Source organism: Ictalurus punctatus, chromosome 4 (assembly GCF_001660625.3).
Source record: "Ictalurus punctatus breed USDA103 chromosome 4, Coco_2.0, whole genome shotgun sequence".
NCBI lineage: Eukaryota > Metazoa > Chordata > Actinopteri > Siluriformes > Ictaluridae > Ictalurus > Ictalurus punctatus.
In genome coordinates this window covers 7455001-7468460 of record NC_071284.1, presented here as the reverse complement: position 1 = coordinate 7468460, position 13460 = coordinate 7455001, and the positions used below count along the sequence as shown (strand labels likewise).

General features: G+C 38.8%; 1 protein-coding gene across 1 annotated transcript in view; it reads right to left on the bottom strand.

Moving 5' to 3' along the window:
• Positions 1-6512: 6512 nt before the first annotated feature.
• eif3m (eukaryotic translation initiation factor 3, subunit M) overlaps positions 6513-13460 on the bottom strand; it is a 10353-nt gene continuing 3405 nt past the window's right edge. Inside the window, 9 exon segments of the mRNA NM_001201295.1 lie at positions 6513-6704; positions 8146-8206; positions 8381-8524; positions 10487-10568; positions 11524-11623; positions 11718-11801; positions 11883-11977; positions 12069-12192; positions 12874-13012. Of these exon segments, the coding sequence (NP_001188224.1) occupies positions 6581-6704; positions 8146-8206; positions 8381-8524; positions 10487-10568; positions 11524-11623; positions 11718-11801; positions 11883-11977; positions 12069-12192; positions 12874-13012 (953 nt within the window). The 3' untranslated portion in view covers positions 6513-6580.

Here is a 13460-nt window from a genome sequence, read left to right as displayed (position 1 = left end):
CAACGTGTCAAACCTTGAAGAAGATAGGCTACAACAGCAGATCACATCATGCTTCATTCCTGTCAGCCACGAACAGGAATCTGAGGCTACAGTAGGCACCAAAACTGGATTGGAAAAAGATCATTATATGTCAAAATGTGTGGACACCTGACCATTACATCCAGATGTCAAACTAAGGGGTCCAAACATGTTCCAGCATGATAGCACGCCCCTTTACAAAGCTAGGTTCATGAAGACATAGTTAGCCAAAGTTGGAGTTGAAGAACTCAAGTGTTCTGCACAGAACCCTGACCTCAACCCCACTGAACACCTTGGAAGCAATTAAAATGCTGACTGTGCCCCAGGCCCCCTCATCCGACATCAGTGCCCGACCTCACTATTGTGGCTGAATGGGCAAATCTCCACAGCCACGTTCCAAAATCTAGTGCAAAGCCTACCCAGATGAGAGGAGGTTATTATGACAGAAAGGGGGTGGGGGGTGCATATGAGTGTTACGGTCGGGTAACCACAAACATTTGGCCATATTGGGTATGTTGCTATACACAATGTATCAGACTTAACTCTATACACAGTGCATAGACAGGATCAAGTGGTCAGTAAGAATTTAACCCTTTTGCTCTGTTTATGTTTTAAATTTTTACATTTTAAGTGTAAACATTCAATACATTTTCAACATGAAACTTTTTTTTTTAATGTTCCCCAGAATCATAAATGTATTCAAGGTTAGTTATTTAAAATATTAATTTCTGTCTCAGCTTCCCAAAGACAGTATGAGCCGTGAACAGTACATCCATTGCTAAATAACAAACAGAACACAAGGGTTAAAAACCTCAGCACTGGTAACAAAGAAGGGGTACACAAGAAACTAAACCACTAGATGTCACTGAAGGTATTCATGTCTTCAGTATATGGCTATCACCATAAATATTACATATTAACAGATAAGTTAGATACTATCATGCCATATTCATAGAAATGTGATGAATATGGTTTCACTGCCTTTTTCATTCACATCTTATGTTCTCACACTGACAAATGTAAAGTCTTCTCACATTCAGTGGTTACTAAATATGAGTGTTTTTTTCTCATTTAAATGGAAACTATTGAAATGATAAGTGACAATTATGAATCACTTCTTAAATAAAATTGAATCTACCTAATAAAGTATATCATAGAACCAAATATGATGAGGAAGCATTTAGTTGCTATGCTGCCGCCCAAAGCTGAAATCAGCTGCCAGAAGATCTCTGATATGCCCCAAATCTATTCATTTTCAAGTACAGAATAAAAAACCCCTCCCTTTTCCTGTGCCTCTGATACTTTCTTTCTACATACTGCACTTATCCTTTTTAATTATTTACATCTACAGAAAGTTATGTCTTTTATTTCTTCCTTAAATACTTTTATTTAACTTTTAGTTATATAAAGCATTTTGAATTACCTTTGTGTATGAAATGTGGTATATAATAAACCTGTCTTCAGTATACTAGGTTCAGTTTCTAAATAGTGATTCATTAGATTTGTTTTCTTTCATTTTCAGGTATCGTCCAGAACGTCCACATGGCTGAAATGACCTTTTCCTTATTTCCTTATTTTATGACTTGCACATGGGTTTAATACCAAAAGAACAATAACCAGTCTCACCGCCTATGAACATAGATTTTCCAAATACATTTAACTATTATTAATTATCCGATCAATAGGATTTAACTTTTCTAGTCTCTAGTTCATAAGCAGTGCTTATAAATGTGCTCATAAAAGTATTCTACTGTGATGCTTCGTTTTATTATGGAGTCTGTGTCCAGCAGGATTTCTGGCTGTGTGTCATGTTTCTGAGGAATAACACTGTCAAAGGTGTTGTTGACTTGCTTCATGGAAACCACATAAGCAATCTTCCAAATAACAAGAACGAACCATGCGGTATCATGGTACGGATAATCTTCATTATCACGTAGCTATGTGTAGCTCTGCTGTTAGAGCTTTAAACATACGATCCTGAGCCAGCACACTCTTCAGTGATATGATAGATTTCTGGCTCTCTTGGAGCCTGTAGCTAATTGAACAGCAATAAGCTGCACTATTTCACCCTTGTCCCTCATTGTGTGTCTGGACACTGTTAGAGCAAAGCTGAACTGGTCTGACGAATGCCGATGTGGTTAAGGATTGTGCTGTGGTGTAAATGCAAAATTCCATCCTTTATCTCAAAAGGAACAGCAGATGAGGTCGTCAGAAGTGCATTCTTGTAACGAAGTCTTAATTACACGTAGAACAATGCTTTTATGAATCACCGTGTGTAAGAGCACAGAACAGCACATACTTTGCGCTAACCGTGTCTAATGAGAGGAGTGGGCTATACACTATTGGGACATTGAGAAAATAACTCAACTGTCTGGCACAGTACATTGGAGCTGAAATTAAATAAAAAACATGAGCTCAAAGTGCAGACAGTTACAATTTAAGAGTATTTACATCCAAATCAGGTGAATTACAGCACTTGTTATATGTGGTCCCCCATTTCAGGGGAGCAAAAATAATTGGACAAGCTAACAATCATAATTAAATGGTCATTTTTAATACTCGGTTGCAAATTCTTTGCGGTCAATATCTGCCTGATGTCTGGAACACATACAGTGGGGGAAATAAGTATTGAACGCGTCAACAATTGTTTCAGTAAATATATTTCCAATGAGGCTATTCTCATGAAACATCAGTATTAACTCAAGAAATCCGGAAATATAAAGAATTCACAACATTCAAGTCCATAAATAAAGTTATGTGTAATAAAGTGGAATGACACAGGAAAAAAGTATCGAACACACTAAGAAAATGCAGTTCTCCAAGGCTAGGTAAGGCAAGGAACCAGCTGAAATCCGTAAGTAATTACACCTCCTATCTGTGCAAATTATTATCAGCTGGGTTAGTAAATTGATGGTCTATGAAAAGGCTTTTCGTTACCAAGGTGCCACACAAGAAACATCTCATGATGGGTAAAAGCAAAAAGCTCTCTGAAGACCTTCGCAACCTTATTGCTACGAAGCATATTGATGGAATCGGATACAGATGTATTTCAAAACTTCTGAATCTTCCATCAAGCACCATTGGGGCCATTATCCGCAAGTGGAAGCAACATCACTCCATCATCAACGGGCCACGCACAGAAGCTCCTCACAAGATTTCTAACCAGGGAGTCAGAAGAATAGTCAGAAGAGTAGTCCAAGTGCCAAGGACCACTTGGTCAGTTTTTCCCTTATCTGTCTGCACTTGAGGTAGGCTATAATGGATTTTTGTGGCAGTTCTGAACACTTAAATGGAAAAATATAATAATATTACTATTGTTACACTTTGGGGACATGGTGGATTAGTTGTTAGCATGGTTGCCTCATACCTCCAGGGTTGAGGGTTCAATTCCCGCTACAGCCCTCTGTGTGTGGAGTTTGCATGACCTTCCCGTGCTTCGGGGGTTTTCCACGGGTACTCTGGTTTCCTCCTCCAGTCCAAAGACATGCATGGTAGGCTGATTGGCATGTCCAAAGTGTCCGTAGTGTATGAATGGGTGTGTGAATGTGTATGTGTGTGTGCCCTGTGATGGATTGGCACCCTGTCCAGGGTGTACCCTGTGTACCCTTGTGCCCGATGCTCCCTGGGATAGGCTCCAGGTTTCCCTGTGACCCTGAAGGAAGGATAAGCAGTATAGAAGATGGATGGATGGATAAACTGAGGTAGACACAACTGCTAGCTCTCAGCAGCACATCATTGCAATTTTAACCACTAACCACATATCAGGAATGAAGAGAGGGAGAAAGAGGACTAGAGAACGAGAGAGGGAGAGAAAGTGGGAGTTGTTGTGGTGTTCCATATAATTCACTGAAGGCACATTTTTTATCACGATTTGCCATGTTTCACAGTTTACACAGATAGGTTTTTGCAGGAACACAGCAAGCTGACTAATAGCTTTTAGGAGAGATTAAATAGATTGTAGGCTGATTTCCAGATTGTCCGTAGTGTGTGAATGTGTGTGATTGTGCACACACCTTATGTCTTGTGTTCCCTGGGATAGGCTCCAGGCTTCCCTGTGTAGGATAAGCGGTATGGAAAATGGATGGATGGAAAAATCTTTGATAATGCGCCATTTTAAAGAAAACAGATCTTGTGCCTGTGGAAATGCTTTGCTTAATGACATCTGATCATAAATATACAGTAGCTCAGATATAGCACTCTAAAGTGAACTATTATACAGTATTTCTACATTTTCCAGAGGTACATGTGCTAATGTACAAAACATGGAATGAAGACACAATATCATGATTTCCAATAATAGAGACCAGTATTGACTGGAAGATTGTGAACACAAATCCCAGGATTATCAGTCTTGACCTTTATGTTGATTTGGATGAAAGACTGTGCAATGTGAACATCTGTTTGTGGGGCAGCTTGGGAAAGTTCTAATGTTTTAAAATTTAGTTATCCCCAAAAGTGAAATGGGGTAAAATCACATTTAAAGATTTCTTTCCAATTTCACTGAAAGATGCCACACCTACCTCTATATTTATAACCTAATCTACATAAGAAAAAACCACTACTGCCACATTTTTACAGAATTATATGTTTACAATGCTAAACGAATTCTCACTTTGCTTATGAGCATCATCCACATCAGTCTCTATCTCCCCAGAGGTAAAGGTCACTCATGGCATTTAAACGAGTCTCTATTCACAATGTTCACACTAACATTGGTAGGGATATATTTGCTGATTCATGCCATCTACCAGAGTATTTAACTACATTCTGCTGATTTGCAGTGGTATCTGATCACAAACTGAATTGATTAGGATTATAGCCGTTTCATTATGGCAGGTAGCTATCCAACCACTCAATCAATTTGTGAAAAGAACACACTTAGCTAGCATGGTTTAAGGCATCTTTAGACAGACTGCATTTGTTAAACTGGTTCCTTACACAACATGGTCTTTACAGACACTCAAGGAAAGGTTACAAAGTAGCTTTATATATAGAGATCTTAAATAAAAACATTTCCACATCATTTTAGTAAAATTATGCATTATTTTATGAAAGTAGAATTATTTTATTGGAAGAAAAACTTTTTCGTTTTCCAGAATTCAGCCACAGCGACATCTGATGGGTTATCCAAGACCACCACACATATTATTCCAAGCTATGCAATCATTAAACATTTTACTACTCTGTTGAGCACTCTCAGTGCCTCCCTTCCTGAGTGGAATGTGCTTAGCTGGAGGAATGCTTTCATGGACATTGTTTATAATATTTCTGAACGTTCCCCATAATGCAGTGCTTATGAGTGAAAGTGAACAAAGCCACTCTACACACTACAGATTTAACAAAATCCATAACATGAAGTACAAATGCAAGATAGAATTACAGACAAGAAGCAGACTTTATTTTAAAGGCACTCTAAAATGTATTTTTATGATTACATGCCTTCAGGAGATTTTTAAGGGCACAGACTGGGCAAAGTGTGAAAATGGACACAGCAGTGGTTTTGAGAAATGGAACACGTGACAGGTGTGTTATTGGATCATAAAATAGAAGATCCGATCAGGTTTAACTATGCAAATGCAGACCATGTGACACAGGTTTATGCTGATTTGGTGCATTTCCAATTTGCATATGCATAGATTCCACATTCATTGTGGTAAAAGTACACGGTGTGGTGAATTGTGCACAAAATGGGATTCACAAGCATAGAGCAGTGAAGTAAACAAACAAAGCAATGGTTTCATGTGAGAGCACCTCAGTACTGTGGGCACCGAGACATGGACACTTCCTTTCCGCTCACCAGCCACATTTCACTTGAGAATCAAGTTAAAGCAGCCTAAAGTTTTTTAAAAAAAAAAAAAAAGAAGAAAAAAGAAAAAAAATTCTTTTGTATCACCTTCGATAGCAAATTGCTATTGTCATGGTTCATATTATTGCTATTTGTATTAACACTTTGGGGAAATAAATAGTTAAATTAAAAAAAGATAAAGCAAAGTAAATCTAATAATAGCTTTTACCCCCATTAAAAGTCCATCTATTTTTTCATCTATTGCACTGAAGGGTTTTTTGGTTTGTCTCAGAAGTATCTCTTAAAGGTTCTATATAAGACCCTAAGATAGAGAACTTCCCTTTCAGAGAACCCCTTTGGAATACTAAGTATCATCAAATGACATTTTTAATATTGTTCTGTATGAAGTTTCTGCACAGTCAGATTTTACATCATGCTCCTGAAGGCTTGAGACTTCCCTCCACTTTGTATTTGGATAGAATTACAATAAAAAATGGACTCGAATGTTTGTCAAGTAAAGCTTATCTACCCCTATCCCAAACAAACATTCCTTATGCTGAAGCCTGTGTCTCATCTCTCACCATTAGCAATAATATTAGCCATTACCCTGATCACTTATCTCCATAATCAGTCAGATGAAAGCCTCAAACAAAACACTACAACACAGACACAGGGGTTAATGTTAAAAAAGTTCAGACAAAGTAAACGGTCTTCATTTGTCTTTTATTGAGTGTGTGTGTGGGTGTATAAAAACTGCTGAGCGTTATGATAAGTGTGTTAGACAGTAGGAGAGAGTGCCTGCAGGCTGGTTTTCACTGTGGCCAGATTCTGCTTCCAGGCGCTCAGACTGTCGTAAAGTTGCTGCCACTGCTGCTTCCCAAACGTGCGATGAGTGCTGTGGCTAAACACATGCACAAAAAGTACACATCAGCATGAGAGACCAGAAATAAAAACACTGATTTTCACTACATAGTGATGGATGAACTACTGATTCAGTTGATCCCTTTTAATTTATAACAACAATACAACCGGGATATTTACATTTACATAAAACTCCTTCCCATGATCAGTGATCCTTGTGATGGCAGGTGAGAGGGAATTAAATGTAGGGAGTGGGACAACCACCAGTAACACCGTTTTGTCAGATTTACATAAACACTGGCAATTTAAAAGACTCATTTCACTTTGATATGCAATTCTATAAACACATCTTATACACAAGAAGGGAAGAAGTCAGAAGTAACCAAGAAGCCAAGGGTAACTCTGAAGGAGCTGGAGAGATCCATAGCTCCAGCAGAGAACTGTTCACAGGACAGTCATACCCCAGACACTCTACAAAGCTGGGTTTATGGAAGAGTGGCAAGTCATATGAAATCCTGTTTGGAGTTGGAGACTCAGCAAACACGTGGAAAAAGATTCTCTGGTCTCATGACACCGAAACTGAACTTTTTGGTCTTGAAACAAAGCTCCATGTTTGACAGAAAAACTACAATCCACATCACACTGAGAACACCATCCCCATGGTAAAGCATGGTGGTGGAAGCATCATGTTCATATTTACCCTTGTCCACATGGTTGCTTCTCTCACTAATGCTCTCCTTAACTGTTCACTTTTTAACCGACATTTGTTGGAAGGACTCCTTTAGGAAGAGGAGTCAGTCTGGCATATTCTTAAAATTTTTGAAATAATGGATTTAACAGTGCTCCACCGGATGTTCAAAAAATAAATTTAATAACCAAATGCTGATTGATATATCTCTGGAACTTGGAGAACGTGTCTTGATAGCTCCTTTGTCTTCATGATGCTGTTTGTTTAGCTATTTATATTGAGATCATATGACACGTAACTTTGATGGCAAGTAAAAGCGGTCGAGAATATGTAACCACTTTTTTTCTAACCAACCCCCCCCCCAAATAATAATAAAAAATTGTAAATAAATTTTTGCAAACTATATTGTTTTCCTCCTACTTCAATATTATGGAATATTTTTCTTTTGATAGAATACTGACATTTAATCCCAGGTAAGTCTACTTCAATTTCAAAATGTGGAAATGTTCACGGGGGTACATTTCAAAAAGCTACAATTAAGCATTCCAAGCACCTTGTGCAACCCGTGAAATATACTTGAAATATATATCTAAAGATGTTAAAATACAAAACTAAATGTAAACATATCACTACAAGGGAAACAAATTTCCTGATCTAATACTGAAACACCAGGGAATATATGAAATTATATATAGATTATATATGAAATTATATATGGTGTACCAATGGTGTGAATGTGTCTTGATTAAGGACTCAAACATCAGAATGATACAGCTCATCTAAAGAAGCTTACCTTACGACAACCTTACGCTGTGTCTGGTCGATTTTACAGTAGACCATCTTGGTTCGAACAGCTAGTAAAACGAAAGAAACAATACCGCAAACAAAGCTTAGGATCCAGGAACATGCACTGATGAAGTTCAGTCAAGTCAAAAAGAACTTAGTCAGCACTTATGACTTAAGTCACAATTTATTATCTCTGCCCAAACTACCACAGATCTCTAGAGGTCTCAGAAACTGAGCTGTACCATCAATTACGAAGGGTTCCACGTCATCTGCGCCAATCTGCAGCTCCTGCTGCATTGTGTCAAACGAGATCTCCTTCGTCTCCACAGCCATGCCCATGAATGTCAGTAGCCTCATCTTTGACATGTTCTGCTCATGTGATAGACCTAAACACAAATAAAGACAACATTACTATTTCAGCAAACCAAGAGTCATGCATGGTAGGTTGCCAAATAAACGGGAGCTTGCCCAGTGGGTGAGCTACTGAATTTATATTTATGAGATACCATACCTAGTGTAAAAAACCCCCAAAACAAAACAAACTACTCATTGCACATGGGAATCTGTGGGACTTTAAGCACATTGGTTGCATAATCAGCTACAGTGACAGGAAATGAATCTGCATTACAGCAGCAGCCATGTAAGTCAAGGTTAATAAACAGCATAATAACGAAACTCAACATTTAACAACTTGCAAAAAATGCAAAAACATCTGAATGAAAACTGATCTCAGACAAGAATAGTCACTCTTATAGCATAACTAAGTTAGGACATGATTAAACTGGCCACTGAACGTAGTTTTTATATAGTGCAAATTTTAACTGAAGACACAGCAAAAACAAAATTAATTTGAATGTATGGAATACACTAGAGGCGGTCTGACTGTGGTCCCTTTCTATTTGCGTACAGGTTAGAGTCAGTAATAAAAAGTGAATAAACTCTGTGCATAGCATCTAGTAACAAATAACGATGCTAATCATTGCAATATCAAACACATCTATTACAATACACACTATATGGCCAAAAGTATGTGGACACCTGAGTATTGACCATCCCATTCCAAAACCATGGGGATTGACAGGGAGTTGCTAGAATAGCTCCCATTCTTCTGGGAAGGCTTTCCGCTAGATTTTGGAACATGGCTGTGTGGATTTGTGCTCATTCAGCCACAAGAGCATTCGCGAAGCCAGGCACTGATGTTAGGTGAGGAGGCCTGGGGTGCAGCTGGCATTCCAGTTCATCGCTAAGGTGTTCAGTGGGGTTGAAGGCAGGGCTTTGTGCAGACCACTCGAGTTTTTCCACTCCAATCTTGGCAAACCATGTCTTCATGGATCTCACAGGTTTGGGAACAACAAGCTTCGGCTCCTTAGTTCCAGTGAAGGGAAACTAATGCTAAAGAAGACAATCACATTCTAGACAATTATGAGCATCCAAATTTGTGGGAACATTTTAAGGAAGGCCCACATATAGCAGTGAGGGTCAGGTGTCCACAAACTTCTGGCCATATAGTGTATCATCTTGAACAGTTCTCAAGTCGCCCTCACTATAAACACAGCGCAAGGCCTGAAACGCTACACAAGCACAGCACCTCTGCATGACTAAACACAGCTGTAATCAATTAAATATGACTTGCCAATTTCCTCCATTTCTCCCTTGCACCCTCCTAAATTTATATTAGCGCTCCAACCACTAATAGAAACTGCTGCTGTTGGTGCAGTGTAAATAATTAACATTTAACCAAATTAAAAATGTATTTACATTAATTAAGTAACCAGTGACACAACCAGTGAACCAATGATCCATTTCATTAGGTGCTGAGTCTTTTACAAAGTGTTTATGAATTGTCTCATTCTTTTCAGAGGCAGGGAGGATCCCAGCTTTAATGAATTCGCCTCTTTGAGCAGATGCCAAACAAAGCCTCTGCTGAGTGGTACATTCCAGCAGAGCAGAAACACTGCTCAACTCCTAACCGAACATCTCGGCCTGCGTTTGCGTTTAATACTCCAGTGAACATGATGGTAAAATAATAATGGTCAGCAGCTGAGGCTTAAATCAGACTGCTGTTATTAGATTTTTATTCATATCGGCTCAGTAAGATTTCAGTGTTTTTCTTCTTCTCTTGTTCAATAAACAGAGGGGGGAAAACCTATTAGCTATTAAAAAAAAAAGTTTTCATTTGGCATGTACAGAGCCCCCCACTAATATTGGCACCCTTGGTAAATATGAACAAAGAAGGCAGTGAAAAATTGTCTTGTAAAGAAACCCCCCAAAAAACAACAACAAAAAAAGCCCTAAACAAAATGTCATTGTTCCTTTACATGTCCTCATCGAATCCCTAAAGTACTTACCAAGAGAATCGATGAAGTCTTTGTTGCTTTGGTAGAACTTGACATAGGCTGCTAGTTTTGCACTCACAAAGATGGTCAGCAGCTAAAAAGAAAGAAGACGTGTGATTAATATTACCTGATAAGACATTGGCTTGGAAAAACTCCATAAAAACATTCATCTGAATCTCTGTACCAGGTGATAAGCTTGTGCCAATGATTAATATGATTCACCTGATTGTTGAGATGAATGCACAGAACAATACACAGGTAATTCAGTTTATTGCTTCTACCCCTGCATTTTATTTATCTAGGATTGAGTTGTTGTTTTTTTAAAATGCCATGCCAGTTTCTATGGCTATTTTCATGGCAGGAAATGTCTCTATACATAAGGGTTTTTAAAATTTTAAAAATTTTCCTAAAAACGCTAAAATTGCGTTAGGTTTAACTTTGTAAAAAATTTCTTGTTAACTGAATAAAAAAGTTTCTCACCAGTGCAGTCTAATAAAACATGTTTCAAGGATAACGGATTCTGGCACAAGGTACGAGTTAGTGAGTCTTGTCCTAATATTAAAAACTTGTGTGTCATCCTGGAGTGACCTATTCAAGAGCGGGTGTAGACGATCTGGCCCCAGTGATTTGAAAACAGAGAACCGTTTCTTTTGCCAAGATATTGTAAAGCTACTTACCGTTTACGTATCGAAAATCGTAAAGCTTTTCTCAAAAATACTGTACATCATTACAGAACACAACTTGCAGCTCAAACATTAGCTGACGATTTTTATTTGGCAAGATTGCAAATGTGCTACATGATCATAGTCATTTGTTTCCCCTTAGTCTATACAATATGTATACATTCAGTCTATACACTGAATGACCTAGATACCTTGAAATATGATATTACATTCACTACCATTTTATCCTAGGTTTCTGGGCAACTAAAGAAATGGGACTGGGAAAGCACATTAGAGCTTTTAGGTGCCCAGTGGGCTAGATAATGTATTTATGATTCGTCCACCCCGTAGATGTAAAAATATAGTACATGTCTAATCTATACTCACATCGTGGATGAGCTCTCCCTCCAGGAAGCGCACAGGTTTCAGAGCCAGGAGATGGTCAAACAGAAACGTGTTTGGGTCTTTCAAAGCGCGGACAATGCACCTGTAGGAGGAAGAACAGGGTATGCAGTATATTATATACATATACAAACAAACAGATAATATCTAAAACGTGTTAGATGGACAAAAAAGCATACCTGTGGGCATCTACCCGGGCTTGGGAAGCATTGTCTTCTGTGTAACTGCCCAACAGCTCTACCATCACTTTCGCTGCAGCCTCACTGTACGTACACAAACCATATGATGAGGAACAAACTAAAATCGGGAGAGAATTGATTTCCAGAAAACTCTGACGTGTGTACCTCTTCTTACAGTCGACCAGCGCCTCATACACCAGCCTCAGCAGAGTGTGCTTCTTGTCCGTGGTCAGGTTCCAGTCAACGATCCATTTGCGCACCTACAGACAAAATGGTGAATGATAATTATTGGAATTAACCAATAAGAGTTGTTTTTTCCTGGCTGCATTAGCCCTGCTGCTCGGGTTGTACCTGATCCAGCTCGGTTGGGATGAAGGTGATGGCGTTGCAGGCAGCTGCCACTTTAACGAGACTGCAGTACACTGTGTATCGCACCGGTGCGTTCTCATCCATACCGTGAAACAGGTTACTCAGGCTGAAATGTTACACACAAAACATCGACCATGACAGTAGTACAAAATACATGCCATTAAACTTTTCAATTCATCCACAGTATACAAACCATGTCACGCGTTCACATCTGCACTGCATTTATCTACTTACTTATTTTAATTTAACAAAAAAATTTCATTCAATTCTGTATTATTGCTGCTATGGGCGGACACGATTTACTGACTGACTATTTAAGTGTTTTTGCAGCATTTTCTTTCTCTCCCTCTAGATGAAAAATTGTGCATAGCGTCTACAAACAGGACTGTCAAAGTCTATACACAAAGAAGGGCTACATAAGATCTCATGACTTTCAGTTATATAAGTTTGTTATCATGGAAGCTTCAACACAATTACTTTCCCAGCATTCCATCAAGCAGGCGGGTAACTAGACAGGTAGAATATTTCACAGTATGTGTCAATGGATGAATGAATGGGTGAGCAGAAGAATGGATGAAGGACTGGGCAAACGATGGATAAAGAAATGAGTGGGTGAGTGAAAGGATGGGTGAACAAATGGGTGAGTGAGGGAGTGAATGAATGAAAAAGTGAGCGGGTGGGTGAGCAAGTGCGAGTGAGACGACGAGCGCACGGGTGAGTGAAAGGATGAGCGCGCGGGTGATCGAGGGAGGGAAAGGATGAACGAACGAGTGTACTGTGTACATACAGCTGCATCCTAAGGGTGGGCCGATCTCCCTCACGGAACTTCACCAGTTTTTCACACAGACTCTCGATGAGTGCTTCCTGTTTCTCTGCCTCCAGGATCAGCAGCAAAGACACAATGCTGTTCATCACACTCTCCACATCTACACACACACACACACAAAACAACAAATAATTATAAACAGCACTAATACATTATAGTTTTTGCCTAGTCCGTGTCAAAAACCAGAGCGAGAAATGTTTTATGACCAGAGAAACAAACAAAAATACTGAGACAAGTGTATTAAATTCTCAAAGTGTTAAATTTAAAATTAGTGTAGAAATACAATGGCAGAAAATGTCAACAAACCTTACAAGTCCCAAAAATCAATAGAGCAGAAAACACAGAGCCAGTGCTTAAGAACAACTAACATTGCACAATGTAATGTAATATAATGTAGACACTAGTGTAATGTGTATACATGTTAATATAACAGTATAATGCTACCAATCACACAAAATAAATATCTACAGTTTCTAAATCAATCACTGGGGACAATATCCAGTCCTGGTTTTCCCCCATGTGGCTTGAATATGGCTCGATTCATACTC